At 45.0% G+C, this 22,414-nt stretch overlaps 1 protein-coding gene across 1 annotated transcript in view; it reads left to right on the top strand.

Annotated features, from left to right (window-relative positions):
- Positions 1 to 249: 249 nt before the first annotated feature.
- Positions 250 to 22,414, top strand: part of ksr2 (kinase suppressor of ras 2) — a 59,474-nt gene continuing 37,309 nt past the window's right edge. The window contains 5 exon segments of the mRNA XM_062562530.1: positions 250 to 615; positions 8,040 to 8,180; positions 8,770 to 8,920; positions 14,068 to 14,103; positions 14,983 to 15,484. Coding sequence (XP_062418514.1) covers positions 442 to 615; positions 8,040 to 8,180; positions 8,770 to 8,920; positions 14,068 to 14,103; positions 14,983 to 15,484 — 1,004 coding nt within the window. The 5' untranslated portion in view covers positions 250 to 441.

Here is a 22,414-nt window from a genome sequence, read left to right as displayed (position 1 = left end):
GATGCGCTGAACGGCTTCTCTCTCTCTCTTCTTTTTTTTTCTTTCTTTTCCTCCCCTTCTTAAACGTCCATTGGAAAACGGAGGGGCGCCCGAAGGATGCTGAGGCGGAGCGCGCGGTCCCGCTCGGTGCGTCTCCCGGCTGGGTTTGATTCGGCAGCACAGGCACCTTGATGAGACGGCAGGAACTGCGAGGATTTGTTGTCGCAATGGAGTCGACTCTGTCACGGCTCAAACCCCGTCTGTAAAAAAAACAACCCTACAACATCTCTCTTTTTTCTTCTTCTTTCTCTCCCTTCCATGGCGTTTTGCGAGTCGCGCTGTTCCGTGGGCTCCTCCGCGTTCCTTCTCTGACTTGATTTGGTTGTTTATTCACTGTATTTTTTTTTTTATTTTTTTTTTAAAGTGCAAAGAGGAAACAACGACCACTGCACGTCAAAAACTATGAACGAGGAGATGACAAAAAGCGAGGAGCAGGATGTTAGTTTGCAGAAAGCCTTGCAGCAGTGCGAGTTGGTGCAGAACATGATAGACATAAGCATTTCTAGTTTGGAGGGTTTACGGACCAAATGTGCCACATCCAACGACTTGACACAAAAAGAGATACGAACGCTGGAGGTAAGGACCATTTGAGCGGAATGACTGAATTTCTGCTCTGCACCTTCATGGAAAACCAATACGGGGAGGGGGGGGGGTTGTCACCGTGTGCTATGTGTTTCTAGGCCACTATGCATTGTATGTCTCTTCCTCTCCCCCCGGTGCCTTTCCAACGACAAACCCGTCTTTCCCCCCTGGTGCCGGTGTTGCCGTTGCATAAACGTGCAGCAGATTTCCGCTTAAAAGCCACCCCCCACCCACCCCCTTTCCACCGCTCATCTGAGTTCGTGCAGTGCAATAAATCAAGAGGGCTACACCGGGGCTGCAGTGGCGCGGTAACGGGCTTGCGCATTCTGCAGGTGGCGTTGAGAGAAGGTGCGCGGCTCTTCTCCATCACGGTGAAATGAACGCGAGGCGGCCGAGGCCTGTGTTTACAATCCGCTGCCAGCCTGCGCATCTGTCCCCGCGGCGCATCCAGGCCCCGCCGTTAGGCAAGGCGCAGCGGATTACTGACGTTTAAAAAAAAAAATATATATATATATATATATATATATATATATATATTGCTATCCGGTGTGATTGGACTGTGAGAGGCGGCGGTGGGTCCGTAAATTGCGTTACGCAATGACCATAATGTCCATGTAGTGTTGTGTGCTGGCGGTACCAGACTTTTTTTTTTTTTTTTTTAAACCACTTAAACCAGTCCCCCCCCCCCCCCCCCCCCTCTCCTCCCACGACCACCATAAGTAAAATGCTGCTATGGGACATTACAAAAAGAAAATGCAATATAGTGCGATAAGGTCAGAGAAAACTCACCAGTGAGGCCTGTGAGAATGTTCTGGTGATGCCTCTGGAGATTTAAGCAAATACCATTAAGGGGCGACGAGGTCGCCATAAACTCAGCACGGAGTTGTCAACACACTTTAAGTCCCAAGAGGGAATATAATTGGGATATTACATGAAAAAATGGAGTTCACTCGCGAGGGCCACAAACTAACCCCCAGCCCCACCGATATGAGGCTGTGTTATACAAAATGTGATCATTAGGTAGTTCAATGTGTTATACAAAATGTGATCATTAAGTAGTTCAATGTGTTTTACAAAATGTGATCATTAGGTAGTTCAATGTGTTATACAAAATGTGATCATTAAGTAGTTCGATGTGTTACACAAAATGTGATCATTAGGTAGTTCAATGTGTTATACAAAATGTGATCATTAGGTAGTTCAATGTGTTATACAAAATGTGATCATTAGGTAGTTCAATGTGTTATACAAAATGTGATCATTAGGTAGTTCAATGTGTTATACAAAATGTGATCATTAGGTAGTTCAATGTGTTATACAAAATGTGATCATTAGGTAGTTCAATGTGTTATACAAAATGTGATCATTAGGTAGTTCAATGTGTTATACAAAATGTGATCATTAGGTAGTTTGACGCTAAGTGAAGTTTGAAGTTTGAAGGTAAATCAAGAGGAGAGGGGACCAGCATTAAGTTCAAATGTGTGGTGCTCCGTGAACGGCTTGCAATGCACTGCAGGTGCAGTATTGTTTGGCTTAGTTTTATGGTGCAACATATTTATATTAGCACATTTTTCATGATGAAAACCTCTTGAGGATACGGTCTTTGCGGATAAAGTCTAATTTTCTCTTAAATCTTAAAGCGTAGATTGGATGAAGACAAAGTCCTTTCTTTTGACAACGTAAGGAAAAGTTACACCAACAAAGGTTGTTGCTAATGTCCATTAACCAATGCCCCCCCCCCCCTTCAAAAAGCTGATATGGGGGGTATTTTAGACCGCTGTTAGTGGCGTGTTTTATTGTTTATTTCACTTGTCGCGTGAGACTAAAAGGCCCCGAGCCTGAAGGATTGATGTGAAACGCGTCACTGGAGGCTGCAAAGACAACTCAAAGTGTCCACGGTATAGTTATATTTGAATTATTGATCAAATATTTCTACCTATAGACTGTAATACAGCAAATATAATGATCAGAGTTGTATCAAAGTCTTTCATGGCTTCTGAAACCAACAGAAACCAACTTGTTAAAACGTTTCCCATTCGTATATATATATATATATATATTACTATGATTGTCTAAAAAAGTACAACGATGCAACGTTTGAGCCAACATTTCTGACCATTTATGAGCCGAGAGCATGTAGAGATGACTGCAATCACCAGTCAAAAATAATAGAAAGACCCAGATGAATCCAGGGCAGAGTGAGATATTTTGGAAGTCACGTGGTGTTGTGGGCTGTGATTCCCCCAGTAAAAATAACCTTTTATCAATACCTGATTGTGTCTCATGGAGTCTCCATACTGGTCAGCATTAATACGATTACGCATTGCCGGCGGTATCCTCTGGATTGATCCACGTGTTTTGTATTTTTATATATTTTCAGGCTTTTATAGAGACGCAGGCATGGGATGGTCATGTGACTTGATTACGTAATTCCTAAAAAAAGGCAGGTAAACGTGACAAGGGTCAGACTTTTTTCTGTTGCCGTTCAGCTGTCGTTTCTGGCTTCAAAGGTGGAAACGTGTTTCCTTTTTAGAATGTTTAAAGCCCCAGAAACAGGGCAGATGTTGAAGTGTTTACCTGCGGGGAAGCCTCCTCGTGGAGGGAGCTGTGAGCTCCTGATGTGCTGTAAATGGGAACGCGGTGCACAACGTCTCTTCTTTAATCGTACACGGATGATAGAGAGAGAGAGAGAGAGAGGGGAGTTTTCGAAACCACACCTTGCTTTCACACCTGTGGACGAGTGTGTGTGTGTGTGTGTGTGTCGCGTTGCCTGCTCCCTCTTCTATGGCAGACAATATCAAATCTACCTTTAAATTGGACTCTGTGCACCAGAAAATGTGTAAAAAGCAGGTGCAATGTCAAGGTCTGTTGTGCAGTCGTTAATATTCTATTCTATTGGTTAAACGGGAGGGCAGCGTGTGAGAATCGCACTATACTTTAAGTCTAAAGAAACGTTCAAACATTTTAGGGAAATTATGTCTTTTCAGAATTTATGTTAAATTTCCCTTTAAATGCAGCGCCGCCTCCTGCTTTTGTTTTTGCGGGATTTTTATTCTTTTAAATAGTTAATATTCGCATATTGTCCACTCTCCTTTTCTTACCTGCACTAAAATATCACTTTTTCCATTGATGGCTTTTTTTTTTTTTTTTTTTAAACTTGAAGGTGTAAAGAAAACACGAGCGGCAGAGACAGAAGGTGAAAATAATAAAGTGTTAAAACCTTTCAGCTGGTCGGTTGCTATCGTCAGCCTGATAACTCTTGCAGCTCGTGCACCTGCCCACAGAACAGTATGTTCAGTCCCTTCTGGGCTTTTTTTTTTATTTTAGCGAGGGAGTAAAGTTTGGCTCCGACCAGGAGTTTTAGGATGGCAATCCATATCCTCTGTAAACATGAGAAACCCCCTCCCTCCCCCCCCCTACCTAGTGGATTCCAAATTCCAAGACACATTTACTCATGAGAGAATCATGAGACACAAGACGGACATGTATATAGTTTTAATTTGGTAGTTTTGTGTCACAACGTTGTGTCGCCTCAGTGTAATTTCTTTGTGTGGCTTAATAGTGTTTGTTTTGTATGGTTCTACTTCATGAAGTTGTGTCTTTAAGTTGTAGTTTCGCTGTTTTTCTTTTTCGTCTTTGTAGTTGGTCCGTTTCTGTCAGGTTGTGTCTCTGTAGAAAGGTTGTGTCTCTCTAGAAATGTTGTGTCTCTGTAGACATGTTGTGTCTCTGTAGACAGATTGTGCCTCTGTAGTCAGGTTGTCTCTCTGTAGTCAGGTTGTCTCTCTGTAGTCAGGTTGTGTATCTGTAGACAGGTTGTGCCTCTGTAGTCAGGTTGTCTCTCTGTAGTCAGGTTGTGCCTCTGTAGTCAGGTTGTGTCTCTGTAGACAGGTTGTGTCTCTGTAGTCATGTTGTGTCTCTGTAGACAGGTTGTGCCTCTGTAGTCAGGTTGTCTCTCTGTAGTCAGGTTGTGCCTCTGTAGTCAGGTTGTGTCTCTGTAGACAGGTTGTGTCTCTGTAGTCATGTTGTGTCTCTGTAGACAGGTTGTGCCTCTGTAGTCAGGTTGTCTCTCTGTAGTCAGGTTGTCTCTCTGTAGTCAGGTTGTGTCTCTGTAGACAGGTTGTCTCTCTGTAGACAGGTTGTCTCTCTGTAGTCAGGTTGTGTCTCTGTAGACAGGTTGTCTCTCTGTAGACAGGTTGTCTCTCTGTAGTCAGGTTGTCTCTCTGTAGTCAGGTTGTGTCTCTGTAGTCAGGTTGTCTCTCTGTAGACAGGTTGTCTCTCTGTAGTCAGGTTGTCTCTCTGTAGTCAGGTTGTGTCTCTGTAGACAGGTTGTCTCTCTGTAGTCAGGTTGTCTCTCTGTAGTCATGTTGTGTCTCTGTAGACAGGTTGTCTCTCTGTAGTCAGGTTGTGTCTCTGTAGACATGTTGTGTCTCTGTAGTCAGGTTGTCTCTCTGTAGTCAGGTTGTGTCTCTGTAGTCATGTTGTGTCTCTGTAGACAGGTTGTCTCTCTGTAGTCAGGTTGTCTCTCTGTAGTCAGGTTGTCTCTCTGTAGTCAGGTTGTGTCTCTGTAGACAGGTTGTGTCTCTGTAGACAGGTTGTCTCTCTGTAGTCAGGTTGTCTCTCTGTAGTCAGGTTGTGTCTCTGTAGACAGGTTGTCTCTCTGTAGTCAGGTTGTCTCTCTGTAGTCAGGTTGTCTCTCTGTAGACAGGTTGTCTCTCTGTAGTCAGGTTGTCTCTCTGTAGTCATGTTGTGTCTCTGTAGACAGGTTGTCTCTCTGTAGACAGGTTGTCTCTCTGTAGTCAGGTTGTCTCTCTGTAGTCAGGTTGTCTCTCTGTAGTCAGGTTTGTCTCTGTAGTCAGGTTGTCTCTCTGTAGTCAGGTTGTCTCTCTGTAGTCAGGTTGTGTCTCTGTAGACAGGTTGTGTCTCTGTAGTCATGTTGTGTGTCTGTAGACAGGTTGTGCCTCTGTAGTCAGGTTGTCTCTCTGTAGTCAGGTTGTGTCTCTGTAGTCAGGTTGTGTCTCTGTAGTCAGGTTGTGTCTCTGTAGTCAGGTTGTCTCTCTGTAGTCAGGTTGTGTCTCTGTAGACTGGTTGTGTCTCTGTAGTCAGGTTGTGTCTCTGTAGACAGGTTGTGTCTCTGTAGTCATGTTGTGTCTCTGTAGTCAGGTTGTGTCTCTGTAGACAGGTTGTGTCTCTGTAGTCATGTTGTGTCTCTGTAGTCAGGTTGTGTCTCTGTAGACAGGTTGTGTCTCTGTAGTCATGTTGTGTCTCTGTAGTCAGGTTGTGTCTCTGTAGACAGGTTGTGTCTCTCTAGAAATGTTGTGTCTCTGTAGACATGTTGTCTCTGTAGTCAGGTTCTGCCTCTGTAGTCAGGTTGTGTCTCTGTAGTCAGGTTGTGTCTCTGTAGACTGGTTGTCTCTCTGTAGTCAGGTTGTGTCTCTGTAGACTGGTTGTGTCTCTGTAGTCAGGTTGTGTCTCTGTAGTCAGGTTGTGTCTCTGTAGACTGGTTGTCTCTCTGTAGTCAGGTTGTGTCTCTGTAGACTGGTTGTGTCTCTGTAGTCAGGTTGTGTCTCTGTAGTCAAGTTGTGTCTCTGTAGTCAGGTTGTGTCTCTGTAGTCAGGTTGTGTCTCTGTAGACAGGTTGTGTCTCTGTAGTCATGTTGTGTCTCTGTAGTCAGGTTGTGTCTCTGTAGACAGGTTGTGTCTCTGTAGTCATGTTGTGTCTCTGTAGACAGGTTGTGTCTCTCTAGAAATGTTGTGTCTCTGTAGACATGTTGTCTCTGTAGTCAGGTTCTGCCTCTGTAGTCAGGTTGTGTCTCTGTAGTCAGGTTGTGTCTCTGTAGTCAGGTTGTGTCTCTGTAGACAGGTTGTGTCTGTAGACTGGTTGTCTCTCTGTAGTCAGGTTGTGTCTCTGTAGTCAGGTTGTGTCTCTGTAGTCAGGTTGTGTCTCTGTAGACTGGTTGTCTCTCTGTAGTCAGGTTGTGTCTCTGTAGTCAGGTTGTGTCTCTGTAGTCAAGTTGTGTCTCTGTAGTCAGGTTGTGTCTCTGTAGACAGGTTGCGTCTCTGTAGTCAGGTTGTGTCTCTGTAGTCAGGTTGTGTCTCTGTAGTCATGTTGTGTCTCTGTAGTCATGTTGTCTCTCTGTAGACAGGTTGCGTCTCTGTAGTCAGGTTGTGTCTCTGTAGTCAAGTTGTGTCTCTGTAGTCAGGTTGTGTCTCTGTAGTCAGGTTGTGTCTCTGTAGTCAGGTTGTGTCTCTGTAGTCAGGTTGTGTCTCTGTAGTCAGGTTGTGTCTCTGTAGTCAAGTTGTGTCTCTGTAGTCAGGTTGTGTCTCTGTAGTTAACGTGGTCTTTTTTAGAGGTTGTTCTTTTTGTTTGCATCTTTGTATCCATGTTTCTTTATGGACATTCGGAGCGTCCTCTTGGTTGTATAAATAGGTTCACAGGGCTCCTCCTCTAAGAACATGATCTCCAGGATGAAGTCGGTGCATCCGGTGGGTTTCTCTGTGGGAGTCGAGCGTCGGTGGGAAGCTGCTGCAGGGCTCTCCGCATTCGGAGGCGACTCGAGAGTCCGTCCTCCTGGTTTCTGCAGCGGGACGTCGGCCCGCCGGCGTCTCCTCTCCAGCAGCCGCTTTGCGGGCGTGCGTTTGGAACGGAGCCACTCGGATGTGTCACGTCACGTGACCCGGTGTGGGCACATTGGACATTTTCCTCACTTTCGATCGGACCGATTGTTTCAGCTTTGAAAAAAGGGCCACAAACAAACTATTTAAAACATTTTACTGACGTAGTTTTGCAGCTCCCCTGTTCTTTAATCATTTAATCAATAACATAAATAATAATCTACAATACAAAAAATGTATTTAATGAGTTGAATGTTCCAGTGCGACTTAATGGCTACACTTGTGTTAGCTTATAATGAGTAGTATCTCCACATCAGTCACTAACTCGCTTCGTCTTATTTAATAAAACGTGTAAACAATAAGAAGAAAGCAATGTTTTAAGGGGAGCTTTGTTTACAGCAAATGACATATTTACGGACAATGACTTGAATGTGTGTGCATTTCTGTATGTGAACTGCTGTTCAATACGGCACAACTTATGCCCCTATAGCTATTATCTAATATCATTTTTAGCAGTTCCTGCAACAAAAAAAGAAGGATAAATGTAGTTTAAAAGATTTTGACAAATGTCGAGTTATTGACATTAATGGGAAACTAATGTGATTTCAGTACTTAAATTATTTTATTTTCCAACACAGTAAACTAATCGTCCCTCCTTTTAAAAAGGGTTATTTAACTTTGCATTATATTTGTAATGGTTTTCTTTCGGGTTTAAAAAAAAACAAAAAAAACCCACGTGTAGTTTCCGTGGAGAAGACGTTTGACCCGCATTTACAGAAGGTGTGTTCTCCTCCCTGCGTCCCTCAGGGGAAGCTGGTGAAGTACTTCAGCCGCCAGCTGTCCTGCAAGTGCAAAGTGGCCTTAGAGGAGCGCAGCGTCGAGCTGGAGGACTTCCCCCGCCTCGGCCACTGGTTCCGCATCGTCAACCTGAGGAAGGAGGTCACGCAGGTAACACGAGCTCACCTTCTCTCCGCAGATGTGTGAGTGTGTAAGACCAGCAATGTGTAGATCACCCCCCCCCCCCGAAGATGGGCAGTGACATCATCTTCATAAATCACCAAACCATCCGGCGGCTCTTTCTGTCTTTTATGGAACTGTCTGCATCTGGTATGATTCTTTCATCATTTGATCACAAAGGCCTTTTTGGAGTGTTTTAGCTTGAGGTTCCTCTAATTGGCCACTAGGTGCTTGCTTTAAGAAAAAATAAAACCTAAACTTTTCCCTTGCAATTGAATTTCTTTTTTTTTGTTTTGCTCTCAAAAGTTAAAATGTCATCTTTTGCTATGTCTTTCTGTGGCAATTTGAGGATGAATTGTTCCGTGAATGAGCCATAAACGCTTTTATTTCCAGGTATTTTTTGAGTTTATACCTCATATCTGGTCAAAGACGAACCCAAATCCAATGTTTTCACAGTCCATTACCTCCATCCACCTTTCCACTGCCAATAAACTGAAAAAAGTTCTAAATCTCCCCCCCCACCCCCCCAAAACGCTTCCTTCAACTGCCGTCGGGGCGGCTGTGGTGTGTTTCTCCGCAGCAGATGAGCCCGGGCGAGGTGACCCTGGAGGGCCTACTGGACAAGAGCGAGGAGGAGGTGTGCGAGCAGCTGCAGAAGTTTGGCGCCAACGAAGAGGAGTGCGCCCGACTCAACGCCTCGCTCTCCTGCCTCCGGAAGGCCCACCAGCTCGGTAAGCCGCCGGCGCCGGCGCTTCTCCCGCCTCCGCCTCCACCTCCACCATGGGTTTCATTCAGAGCGATGGCCTCCACCAGAGAACCCGGGTTTTCGTTCTTCAGAAGTTGTTGTGTTTCTGCTCGGCCCGTCTTCTCCTTTGCGGTGTGGTGAGCGACAGGAAGTGGATGTGCACGAGATTCTAATCACGCAACTCAATGTTTTCGTGTGGGTTTCATTTATTTTTAGACGGCGGCGCGATTGTGTGTCTTCGTCTGTGTCTCCGTCGTTTATCGTGTTTACAAAACACGTCATTTTGTCCCCAAATTTATATTATTACAGAAGGAGGACGATAAGAATCAAAGAAAATGATCTCCTTTGACTTATTGTGTTAACGGTATTTGTTGTTTTGGACGCTTTTGTGTGACACTACACAGCAGAGAGCTGAAGACAGAAAATGCCAGAATCAGGGGACATGGAACAAAGATCACAATCCAGAAGGAGTCAAATTGCGTCCTGCGGTTCTAAATTGACAGCAATTTATTTAATTAAATTAAACTAAACTAAATTCTTTAAATTGTTTACTTACCGTTTGTCCTGCGAATGTTAATTTTTTCATATGCACAGTGGCGCTCCGGCGTCCGCGGGTGGCGCTGTTTTCCTCCCACGTGCAGCCGCAGCGGTTCAGCCTCGACAAACTGTGAATTAAAATGACTCACTGAGCAGTTCACACCTTTTTCGGGGTGTCAATAAATCTACGTTACTACGTTACGCTGAGTCATCATTTCAGCGGCCTCGCAGTCACGTGACCGTGTGAAATAAGGAAGTCGGCAGATTCACTGGAGCTGTCGCTACCCTTTGAGAACTTTTGCAGAATTCTGCAAAATGAATGAAATGCAAATGGTCCCAACTGAAGAAGAAGCATCTCATCCATCTGACGACCAACAGGGTTTACAGGAGAACCTCCTAATGCACGTCTTTCCTCCATCATCAGAGGGGATGGTCCTGCTTTAAGGAGGTCATAGAGATCTTTAGCGAGATGAGGACTTATTTTGCAAACAGCTTCCTCGGATTCGCCACCTTTGAATTTTGTGTTTGTCAGCAAATTTGTGTGTTTGTTGAAATAAAAAAATCCAGCTGAAACGAACCTGCTGTGCAAACCTGAAATGTAAAACGAGTCTTAATGGCCCGTGGTCTCTCCCAGTTTTCCTTTTTATTGACCTACTGGATGTTAATGGTCACCGGTTGAGCTCCAGTGGAGAACCCTGGTGTTTTCATCGGGTGCTTATGAAGGTGCGGTGGTCCATCTGACTGCCTTTTCTCACCCAGCGATGGCAGCGAGGCCTCTGTGCCCTGCTCAAGGAAACTTTGACATGTGAGGAGGAGCAGCTGGGCATCGAACCTCTGACCCCCTGGGATAGGTGGATTACTTCCTCTTCCCCTTTTAGTAAACTTTGCAAACGATGGAGATATTTCGGAGGGGCTCAAATTGCTTTAATTTCTCAGCCTTCACAAGAAGGTGTGAACCTCGCTCTGTCTATTTGCCGTGGTGCCACAGGTGCATTTCCTCTATTCGGCGATTGCACACCAGGTGGCGCCACAGGCCGCACTTTGATTTCAGTCTGGGCTTTTGCAATGACACAAAGGAACCAGAAGGGGGCAGTAGAACCTCACTGAAACCGGGCCGTTAAGGTTTAGTTACAACCTTTCGTAAACCCGTTTGATAACATGACCCCCCCCCTTCCCACACACACACTATGTGTCCTTTTCTGAATAATTAACTAAATTGATTGATTAGTTTTCCTTGTGTATTTTAATGGAGGAGGTTTAAAAATGTTTCTTCTGGGTTCTGGCATTCACACTTTGCGTTGGGCATCGGGGAGGTTGTCGTCGTCGTGGTAGACAGACAGGCCGTCGCCCCCCCCCCCCTCCGCCGGCGGAGTCCGTCATCCTGGTCCAGATGTGTTCGGTCAGGCCTTAGGCACCCCCCTCCCCCCACCCCTCCTTCCAAATCCGAATAATCCAGTTTTGACCTTTTGTAACCCGATGCTTTATGTCTTTTGTAATCTAGCGTTGTTAAGGAAAAAAATGAAGGCGGGTCCACATCCCCCCCCAAGCCCATCCTGCCCCCCCCCCCCCCCCCCCCCTTGCTCTCCCCTGACGGCTCTCCGTAAGGCAGGGGCCCGGCCACAAAGAGCCACTAATGGGCTCTGAAAAAAAAACAAAAACGGGGGCTGGCTGGAGACGTGTGAATGCACCACGGCAACAAACCGCCGCCACGCCGAGCCGAGGGAGGCGTTGTTCAGTTATTCACCCTGTGCACGTATTTAGATAAATGTGTATCTGTTTTATACACGCGGCCAAAAGACATGCGAGCGTTGCTAGGCGCGAAGCAGAGGATGTTCTCACATCTTAAGTCTTTTCAAAGGGCACAGTTCCCTCTTATTAAAAATCCGGAGGTTGTTGCAAAAGTGCAGATCACATGTTGAACCACGGTGAATGAGAGCAGCACACCAGAGGATTTACAGATTTATCCTATATGTTTTTTTTTTTTTCAAAAGAGAATATGTTGATCCAGTTCATGAGTCATCGGGAATTATGTTAAAATTGGCAGCCGTGGACGTTCATACACTTTTTCCCGCCTTAGCAGCCTCAGCGGGAGGGAGGAAGCACGCTAACGCCAGCGCTACTGCCAGCGCTAACGCAGCGCTGCACTCCGCGGGCCCCTGGGATCGCGATGAGTCATACGACTCAGAGGCGGCCCGGCCTGTCCTCCGTGCCGCAATATACACACATCACGTCCAGCCCGCCCCTCTAGACGAGTCCACACACACACACACACACACACACACGGACAAACCGTCAACATTTCTTGAGCGTGTGTTCGGGCGTGATGGGGCTAACAGCGTTGATCTCTGCTCAGCACGACTCAGGTCTCCGAGGGGTTAGTGGTCTTTGATAGGGAGAAGGAATGTCCCCGTGCCCCCCCCACCCCCCTTCTGACAGCTTTACATGTGCACAAACACCTAATTGGCTTCAAATGCCATCATCCGCAAAGGGAGAGACGTAGAGAGGCAGAAGACAAGAGAGGCCCAGATGATGAGCAATGGGTGGGGGGGGGGGGGGGGGGGGGGGGGGGGGGGGAAGATGACGCGAGGTGAGGAAGCAACCCGGTCACGGCGAGGAGAGAAGAGCAGATGCAACATGGGAGAAGCAAAACAACGAGAATTGACCGCCCCCCCCCCCCCCGGGTGTCCCTTCTCGGGCCGTTAGCTAATTGGCAGCGAGCTAATTGCAACGTCATAACGTCCATGAACCCTCCACTTAGGAGGGTCCACATTGGAAGAGGGGCGGAAACCCTGTGAAACAACATCCATTCACGTGATCTGAGGATGTGGCTCGCTCAAAGCGTCATCATTTATCACATTTTTTTTAATGACGGCTGCATCTTAACGAAAAGCAGCAATGAAAAGCATGAAAAGAAAAGTTTTTTTTTTTTTTGTTGAAGTAATTCAGCAGCAGCGGGAAAGTTTTCGCCCGAATGAATCGGTATCAGCGCGCTGCTGCTCTGTGGAAACGGCTCCTGTGAAAAGTGGTAATAAACTACAGACCTAAATCTGAAGCGCAAAGAGAAGCTCTTAAAAGCGACTTGCAACGAGCACGAGCCCCTCAAATCAACTGGAGGAGCGCGTGTGATCACGTGACGCCAGACACTCGCATGTCGAGTCTTGTTTGCCATTTTAGCTGGAGCGGGGGTTGCTAAGATACAAGTGCAATTGATGAATTGATTCATTACGTGAAGCCACAGTTTTCATGAGTGTGATTAAAGTTCATTACTCCTCTTGAGGAGACGTTTCCCAGGGTTTTCAAAGGCCCATTTTTGGAAAGTGTGGCTTATAATTACCTAAAAGTGAAGCTCGTCATTCAAATCCAGGATTATTTGGTCGACGTTTATAAAAAAAAAAAAAAATAAAAAAAAAGGAACCTCGTTCAGTACGCTCAATGGACCGAACAAAGCGGCACCTCGTACGGGTCGGGTCTTAAATCCCTCTCAATCTCAGCGGTTTGATCCCTTCCTTTTGATTTAGTTTCACTCGTTCACACGAGGTTTTCATTCCTCCTTCCTCCTCTCGGTGTGTCTCCGGGGAAAAATGGGGGCGGGGGGGGGGGGGGGGGGGGGGTGTTTTCAGGGAGAGATGGCCGCCTCTTCACGCGACTTTTAAGCGCTTCGAGACCGGAGGAGACCAATGGTCCCGAGTGGGACGCGTGGGTTAAGTACAGTGATGTGGCCACATTCTTCTTCAAGGCTCCCTCGAGCCGAGCTGAATATTCACAACGCCACATCTGTTGCAAGGGAATCAATGCAGTGCTCTGAAAAACCTGCAGGTTTCCATGACGACCGCCGACAACACCGGGGTTGACTGAATGAGGAAAAGAGAGATTTCAGCCAGAGAGCAGAAGAATCATCGTTTTGTAGTCCGGCCGTGACATGAATGTGATTAAAATGTGTGAAAGTTACAAATTCAAAGTAGGCTTTTAGGTTTCTCTCAGAATCAATTAAAGAACTACATTTATTTAGGGTGGGGGGGGGGGGGCGCAGGACAATGACTGGACAATTTCTGTTTTAACCTTTAGCCAAGTCTCTCTAGAGCTAAACACAACTTTTGTTAAAAAAAGGAAAACTTGCTGACTCTTTTTTTTTGGGGAGGTTTTTTAAAAAAAACGAGTGTATTTAAATAATGAAAAGGAGACCCTTGGAAGTCCCTGTATTTTACGTCCCTCATGTCTTTGCTGCCGTCTCTTACCTCGAAGGCCGCCGGCTTTTTCCCCGCTTTTTTTAATTATTATTTTTTTTCATCATTTATAGCGACTCCACCGGGACGTTTTATGGGAGATGTTCTCCGTGCTTCATTTGATGTTGCTGGCGCTGGGTGTTGTGTTTTTGAAGTTTGTGTTTTTTGACGCTCGCGGCGCCTCGGAGAATAAAAATAATAACGACACAAAAAAAAAAAAAACATTTGCATAATGTTTGTCATAAAATCGTGAGGTCGATTTCGCCCCCGCAGTCGAGTACGCGGATCAATCCTTTACTTAACCGCAGACTCTTTCAGCTGTATCTCTGATCAACAACCACACCGTCTTCTCTTTTTGTCTTTCTTTCCCAAGAACAACTTGAGGAGGATAAATTGCACAGTAATGGAGGTAAAGTATTGTCACCGGAGTTCAAAGGCACTCATTTTGGCTGCTCACCTTCAGCTATTTTGCATCTTCCGCTGCGCCTCTCTGTCTCATCCCCTGCAGGAAGTTTAGTTTGGTTTTCGGAAGCCGGCCTGCAGTTGTGACTCATGCAGCTTCGGCCTGTTCTGTTCTGTTTTTGCTTTTTTTTGGTGCAGTCCTCCATTTCTCTCGTCCTCCTGCAACATCGTCATCATTCGTGCTTTAATCCGCTCCACATCGGCCAATTTGAGCACCGCTGCATCACATGTGCCCCGTCAGATTGCAGCTCAGCTGATCTTCATTTACCCAAACTGAGCATATTTTGCAGGTTGTGAGCAGCCGCCGCCGCCGCCACGATCACTCTCGCTGCTGCAATCAAGGAGCAGAGCTGATGAGTGTTTTAATGTCAAGTGCATGACGAGAGCCACTTTAGTTTAAACATGAGACACCATATTACACAAAAGTGTTCTCTCAAATTATGAAAATAACAACATGTTTGCTCACTCACCCGAGTGGTATCGGGACATGCACTTTGGGTTATATTTGCCCAGATTCTAAGATGTGATCCCCTTCAATATCTAATAGAATTACTGATTCAACAGCTTGATTTTTTTTGAGGAGAAAGGTTTCAATAGTTTTCTCAGGCCCTGAAGATGAGGTTCTGGAGTAACTTTTTTAACATTTAAGAATAGCTGTGATGCAAAAAACCCATTTACCTCCATCTCATAGCTTTCAAGGCAGAAGACTTAGAGATATCTCAAGTCAGAGGCATGCCTGTGAACTAAATGACACATCAAACAGCACTTTGTGAAGATGCATTTGTGATCGAAACTCTGTGTTGCCCCCCCCCCCCCCCCCCCGCAGGGAGCCAGGCGAAGCAGGACTGGTCCATCCAGTGGCCCACCTCCGAGTCGGGCAAGGAGAACACCCCGGTGTGCCAGCCGGAGGCCAGCCAGTGGATCCGGTTCCAGCTCGCCCAGAGCCCCAAAGTCCAGCCCAAGTACAACCAGCACACGTGCCACAGCCCGCAGGCCCCGGCCCCCCCTTTATACGCCGAGCGGCTGACCGTGGACAGCCCGGCGGCGGGGCTCTTCCCCCCGCTGGACTTCGGCCATCGCTCGCTGCCCCCGTCGCCCCGCCAGAGGCATTTTGGCCACACGCCTCCCCGGACTCCCCTGGTGGTGAACACCATGACGCCGCCGGGCACTCCTCCCATGAGGCGCAGGAACAAAGTGAGGGCCCCCGGCACGCCGCCCCCGCCCAGCCGCAAGCTCATCCACCTGCTGCCGGGCTTCACCGCACTGCACCGCAGCAAGTCCCACGAGTTCCAGCTGGGGAACCGGCTGGATGACGCACAGACGCCAAAGTAAGTGGGGGGGGGGAGGCTTTTGATTTTTAAACCGTCCGTCACAATTTGTGTTTGCTTAGTAATCTAAAGCCCGAAAGCAAATCCATCACAAAAGGTCAAATTACCCAGGATCTAGAGCTCAAAAATTGATTGACAGGTCTATTAATTAAGGCGGGAAGGAGGTAGGGGGAAAAAAAACTCAGCGATGTCGTATTCCGATGCGGTTGAATGCACAGCAAATAATACGTTTGAATCCTTTCAAAGTGATGTTGTTCAAACACAGTCATGCATAGAAGTGGTGAAAGGAAGTCCTCCACGAGTCTCCTGGAAAGATGCCGCTTAAGATGCCGCTAAAGATGCCGCTAAAGTCTACGTGAATGCTACTAGCAAGCGTGCTAAACGTAAACATGCTAATTATTCAGAAAACGTCTAAACAAACTGACGTTTTCGTGTCATTCAGCGCGGAGGCAGCATTATTTTATGTGAAATGATCTCGCTCAGGAGGAATTCATTCCTGCATGTGAGGACACCGTGGTCCACAACGCACCGACGTCCTGTCGCTGGAGATAAGGAGCCTCGGGCTCCGTCCCCTGAGCGGGCCATGCCTTACGTCTGGTGCTACGCTGATCCGATTTGGACCCCAAACAGGTTCCACCGCCGCTAGATAACCCGGAACCAGAGTCCGCCCCAGGGGAGCCGCACTCGTTTTGATAATGCCATTAAGACGACAGCGCCCCATCACCGCTGCACTTTGGCAGGCCGGCATTTGGGAGCCGTCCCTCCGCTCCCTTTCAGCGGCGGGCCATCTGGGTTTGCGTTTCGGTGCGTCCGGCGAGGCGAGGAGTGGATTGGGCTCAAACGGCATTAGAGAATTGATTACCGGTCCCCGAGCGCTGATGGACCGCAGGCTGTAAGTAGAGCCCCCACCCCTCCCCCCCGCTGTAATCAATGGCCCACGTGCCTTGCCTGGAAATGTTGCATCTCATGGAGACGGGGCAGATGCGCTGGCCTCTCTTGACGGTCAAGCGGCTCTCGTAATGCATCGTAATTTGTTGGAGGATGCTGCTGGCGAGCAGCGGGTCGGCGGTTCGGTCCGAGGCTCGAAGGGATTCAGTCCCCGTTTGCTCCTTTGTGAGGGAATTGGCTTCGTTGCAAAGTCGGCGTCTGGTTTCTGCAGAGCAAATACCTGGAGCTGGAAGACTCTTAAATCACACATGGGTATGTTGTATTTACCCGCCGCCACTTTAAAAGACAAATGAATTATTCTAAAAAGCTTTTGTGTTTCGTTTTAAGCCACTAAAATAATTACCAATAGCAAAAAAATAAAAAAACGAGCTCCCTTATTTGGTTAACAAAGGGAAAACGGTGCTTTCCTTCAGTGCTTCTTAAAACACACACTCAGTTGCAGCAGGGATAGAGAATCTTGAATAGGAACACGAATTCCAATGAACAGGTTTACATTTTTTCATCGCCCCCCACCTCTACCTCCTCGGATGAAAAAACAACATGCAAACGTCTCCCCACACCGAAAAACTGAAAATAATATTTTAGAAAAAAATCAAGTTCAACTGCTGCTTTATTTGTGATTCCTGATCCCTTGCATGCTACCTGCATTCCTCCCCCGTCACCAACTTTTAATAAGCTCTCAGAGTTCCTTAGGTCTTCACTTCCTCTTGCTTAATTGCCCCGGCACTATGGCCACCGCACAATAACCAGGGATTTACCCTCTGACCCCCGAAGGACACCGCTCTCCCTCCGTCCTAATGAGCTGCTCAGTGCACCACGGCGCTGAATGTGCAAGAATGCCCGGTGACACTGATGGATGAGTGACATTTTATGTTAATAAATGTAATAATTGCACATTTTGCTTTGGTTTTGCTCAATTTTCTACCCCCACAATAGTTAATTGTATTTCACCTCACTAGTGCATTTTCTCCTCTTGGTACGTCGTAGTCATGACAAAACGGTTTTGGTTTGAAACGTGTTTTCCGGAAAACACTTCTATTGTGACGTGCGCGCGAGCCGTCATCTTCACCCTCGCAGGGTTTGTTCCTCCTGGTTTTTAATGCGCCCGTCTGTGAGATAATGTGTTTTTTTTTTTCTTCCTTTTTTAGCTCGCAGAGAACCACAGGCGGGTTTCTATCACCCAGAGGAATAATGAGCAAAAGGCCTCCTTACCAAATGGGTTCTGTGAGGCCTGTAATTCCAGCAACATCTCACCCTGAGATGAAAACGCTGCCAGTGCTGCGGGTTGAAAATGCAAAAAAGAAAGCAAACTTTCACCCGTGTTGCGAAATTGTCAATCTTCTTTCTCGCCACCTGCCAAGTGCTATTGTCCAAAATTTGTTTCAGGCCTGGTTTATTCAGGCCCTCTCACTGCAGTAGACTCCACTCCTGTTCACATGTTGGACTGCGCGGATGTTTATGGTTGGTTTTTTTGAGGCGGTCCAGAGCCGTGGATTCCCGGGAGGACGAGCGGCACTTTGCAGCACATCATCCTTTAAGCTTTGCACTTAGTTTCCATTTAAATGCAAAGCAAATTTCAGGAAAACTTTTTTCCAATTTTCGTCCGTTCTCCGAAGCCGGACACAAAACTCAGAGCTTTTCTCTCATCTTCTTCGGAGCGTGTTTTTTTTTTTTTTTTTCCCAGATGGGATCTGCCATTAGAGAGCTCACATGTGATAGCGGGATCAATACGGTGCCGATGTTACTGCTATTGTTGGTGCGATGACTGAAGTGTCGCTGAGCCGACGTGACGTGATTGATAACGATGCAAAATCTATTTACAAATACAAGACGGTGCGTTTCTGCTTTTCCCTTCTTCAAAAACACCCGTTTTATGTTCACACTTCCTAAAGAGACGGAGCATTATTTCTATTTATTAGTGCGTTTTTAATTAACGGCTTCCCAGTAAGGCGGGACAACGGCTTGATGACGCCGCCCCGCCTTTGAAACGGGGGAGAATCAATTCATGCAATCAATGGGTTCCTCCCCCCCCCCCCGTCCCACTCGGCACCTGCGAACACTTAATCCCGTTCACGCAATCAGCCAATCAATCAAGCCAATAGGCCGCGTAACTCATCACACTTTAATCTCTGTAAGTACCTTTTAGTCCTGTTTGCATTTCCACAACATATACAAAGCGGTAGAGATTAGACGAGTTAATGCACAGTGCAATTAAGACACTTAAAGCCTATTAAAGGTTTGTAATAAATCAGTTTGATGTACGTTCTCATGAAAGCAATAAACTCCACTTTAAATTGCTCTTAATGTAACACTTATACTAATTTATTATTGTACATTTAAGGTTAATCTCTCCTATAATACATTGCTCTTTTGTTAGAATTGGAGTTTGCCAATGAATGTTTGGACAAACAAACAAAAATAATTGTGTAGCCCAAATCATTTAGACTTGAGGCTCAAAAGTGCGCATGTCATTGCATTTTGATTTGTGTGTTTTCACACAAACAACAACAAACCACAGGTGACGATATCAGAGGAATAAATTGGAGTTTTTATTTTGATGCTTTGGGAAGATTTTGACCGTTTTTTACTTGGGAAACAAAAGTTAACTTAAAACTTTCACTTCCTGCCAGAAGTGCAACGGTCACGTGACATGTTTCTCTACCCCCCCCCCCTCCTTCTGTCTCTGTCTGTGCCCTTTTCAAAGCAGAGAGAGGCTCTTTGGGACGGAGTGTCAATTAATGAACCTCGTTGTCTATGTTAATGAGGAGTAACACACACACACACACACACACACACACAGACGGGTTCTTCTATGCCGGTGGGGACTTATGCACAGAGGTGAAGCGTGGGGACCTCATTTTTTTTAACAGAATAATGACATACTTTCAATCAAATCATTTTCCTTAATTTTTTTCAAACCCCAATATCATCTTAAATCTCAAAATTTCTCAAATTTATAGAGTTGAATATTTTTCTGGTTTCTCTATTCCGGTGGGGACCGTCCAATTATGTCATAATACAAAATCACACCAGGGGGCAGTGTTCAAAATGTGTCTCAAACAAGGTAAGGTACTCAATAAAGGGTACTTTTTAGAAACTCTAAGGCATTTAATACATATTTTGTCAATTCATGCTGAATATATACACCATTGAATGTTATAATTGTATAATGACTCATTATCATTGTATAATGACTCATTATCTATGAATATTAAACCCCACTCTATAATATTGTTTGATATATTGCATCTTTATTTTTTTTAAACTATGCAGTTTAAAGCATCATGGAGGGGAATGTGTGTATATATATATATATATATATATATATATATATATATATATATGTGTATGTATATACACATATATATATATATATATATATATGTATGTATATACACACACAACTGCAGTGCACAACATTTCAACTTTCAAATATTATATAAATATAACAATAACAGAGAGCAATAAGACTACTGTAAACAATGTCTGTAAACGTGCTGGCAGTCCACCAGGAATTTAATCTTCCATCTGATGAAAATGCGGCTTACCTTTTTTTTAATTCTTTTAAATTCAGTTTTTAATATATATTTTGACAACTCATCCCTTGATCGGCCAGTGACGATGTTGTGATGCATTTCTGACCACTGACCACCATTGATGTAGTCCATTAAGGTCCTTTCAACAGCTTCGATTTCCTCTTTGGTCCACTTCTTCTTTGTTTGTGGTGACCTTGAATAAAATGAGACAAAAATGTAATGCTGTTAAACAGCAACTACTGAGGCTATAATGACAATAGGTCTTGACTGTACCACTACACACAGTATGACAACCTATAGTTGCAGTAAAGTGAAGTATTTGTAGTAAAGATTCCAGTAAGACAAGAAAGACTAGCATATATATTCTCAAAAATGATGTTCTAATATTCGCTTGAAGTTGCTAGTTACAAACATTGAATGCTCCGAGCGAGCTGTGCTGTGTTAACATGGAACATTTCCTTGGCATGAAATGGCAAATGATCAAACTAGGGCCCTTTTTACTCGTACGTGATTCAACTAAGTCAATCATCAGGGACTCGGTTCCCCAAAGGTGGATCCGCGCTCAAACTGTCTCGTTAGTTTGAACCAAATGTCAGACATCAGGATAATCGCATGTGCGCGTCATACGTAAGAAAGCGAAAGGCCAAAACAAGGATTTTTAACAGTACAACAACAAATAAACTTAAAAGAGGTGCGTCTTTTTTCTCCGCTCACGAGCAGGAGATGATGATGAACGCATACGAGGAGATAATGTGTATTTCAATCATTTCTGTTGGATGAATTGAACATAATGCACATCTTTTACGTTGTTCATTCTATACGTCATCGCAGGATGTTTATCCCGGGGGAGAAGCCTCCTCCATCTCTAAAGGTGTCTTTTTTTCAGATTTTTCATTGTTTGTGGGGTTTTTCCTGTGCCGATGTGAGGCTTTCTGGAAAGAGGATGCCACACGTGTAGACTGTCAAGCCCTCTGAGGCATATTTGCGATACTGTGCTATACAAAATTAAATGGACCATGTACTTATGGCAGTTAACGTTAAGTGCAGGATTTTTGATGTGTTGCTATGGTGATTTATCCAAACCTGCTTCGGGGAACCGCAAAGCCTGATCTACGTCATCTCATCCTGAAAATTATCCAGCTAACCACGTACGAGGAACAGGGCCCAGTGCATGAAGCTGTTGTAACTTCTAGTCTATTTTATTAAATGCAATATGAAGTCAGTACAGTAGCGTGCAACCCGCAAAGCAGACAATTGTGCCGCTGCTGTATTATTCATTTTCACATTTGAATATCTGTTTTTAACAACTATTCGTATATATTTTTTAATATAGAATATTTGTTGACAGCCCTAATAGATATGTTAGGTGAAAACCTGGAAAAACTTGGAAGAGATTACCTTTTTTGTGTGGGATTCACCAGACCTCTCCAGCCAGCAGCATCTTTTCATCGGAACTACCTTAAAACAAGCAAAATTTAGAATAAGAGACTTTAAATGTATTCATTAATGCAATGAAATAGTTTTGGCGCCCACAGAATGAACACACCTGATATTTAAAAAAAACTCAATTAGGGAATGTGATTGTAAATAAACGTACAGGCAAGGTAAAATGCATGAAAATTAGTCACTTGTCACTGAACTGTGTGTTTTCTTTAAAAGATAAATATTGTATTACTATTTTAGAAATTTCTATAATCCTCACATTTACTTAAACTATTACATTTGGCTTCATGTGGCAGCAGTGAATATCTTTTTCACCAACCAGCTGTCTGTAAACAAAAGGCATCTCTTATACCTCATATTTTAATTTAATACAATTCAATCAATGGGTTACATTTACCCATAGTACACCGTAGGCACCATTCCTAATGCCTCTGGGCCAGGTCCTCATTGTAAATGATAATTGATTCTTAACTAATTTTACCTGATTAAATAAAAAGTCAAATTACACACATCTTTGGACATTGGGGATAGCCTTTAACTCATCATTTTTTTAAATGTATTTATGATTCTTGTCCTGCAGTACTTTCTTTCATCTTTGTTTCATGCTAAATACCAACCTTTGGCAAAATAACCATAGCAACACAAGCTTGCCACTGCTCTGGAAAAAAGGAAGCTGTCTTCCTCATTAATGAAAGAGCGATATTATTTAGATTTACATTTTACAGGGAGAGTTCTCCGAAATCAAAGATCTGTTATGACATCACTTCCTGTACGAGCGCTATCGATGCTGCCGACAAGCAATCATTAATCTACAGGAAGACCTTCGAGATCCGCAAATGGTGGACACATCACGCCGCAGCCGAGCATTGACGGTCTCACACTGTTGCTCATACTGTACATTGTTTAACAGTTTTGCGATGCAGAGAACACAAGGAAAGCCGCTATGATATATCCGTATTATAATAAGTGATAATTTACAGTTGCTGTTCACATTGACCCAAGC

Source organism: Pungitius pungitius, chromosome 5, assembly GCF_949316345.1.
Source record: "Pungitius pungitius chromosome 5, fPunPun2.1, whole genome shotgun sequence".
NCBI lineage: Eukaryota > Metazoa > Chordata > Actinopteri > Perciformes > Gasterosteidae > Pungitius > Pungitius pungitius.
This window is presented reverse-complemented; position numbering and strand designations above follow the sequence as displayed.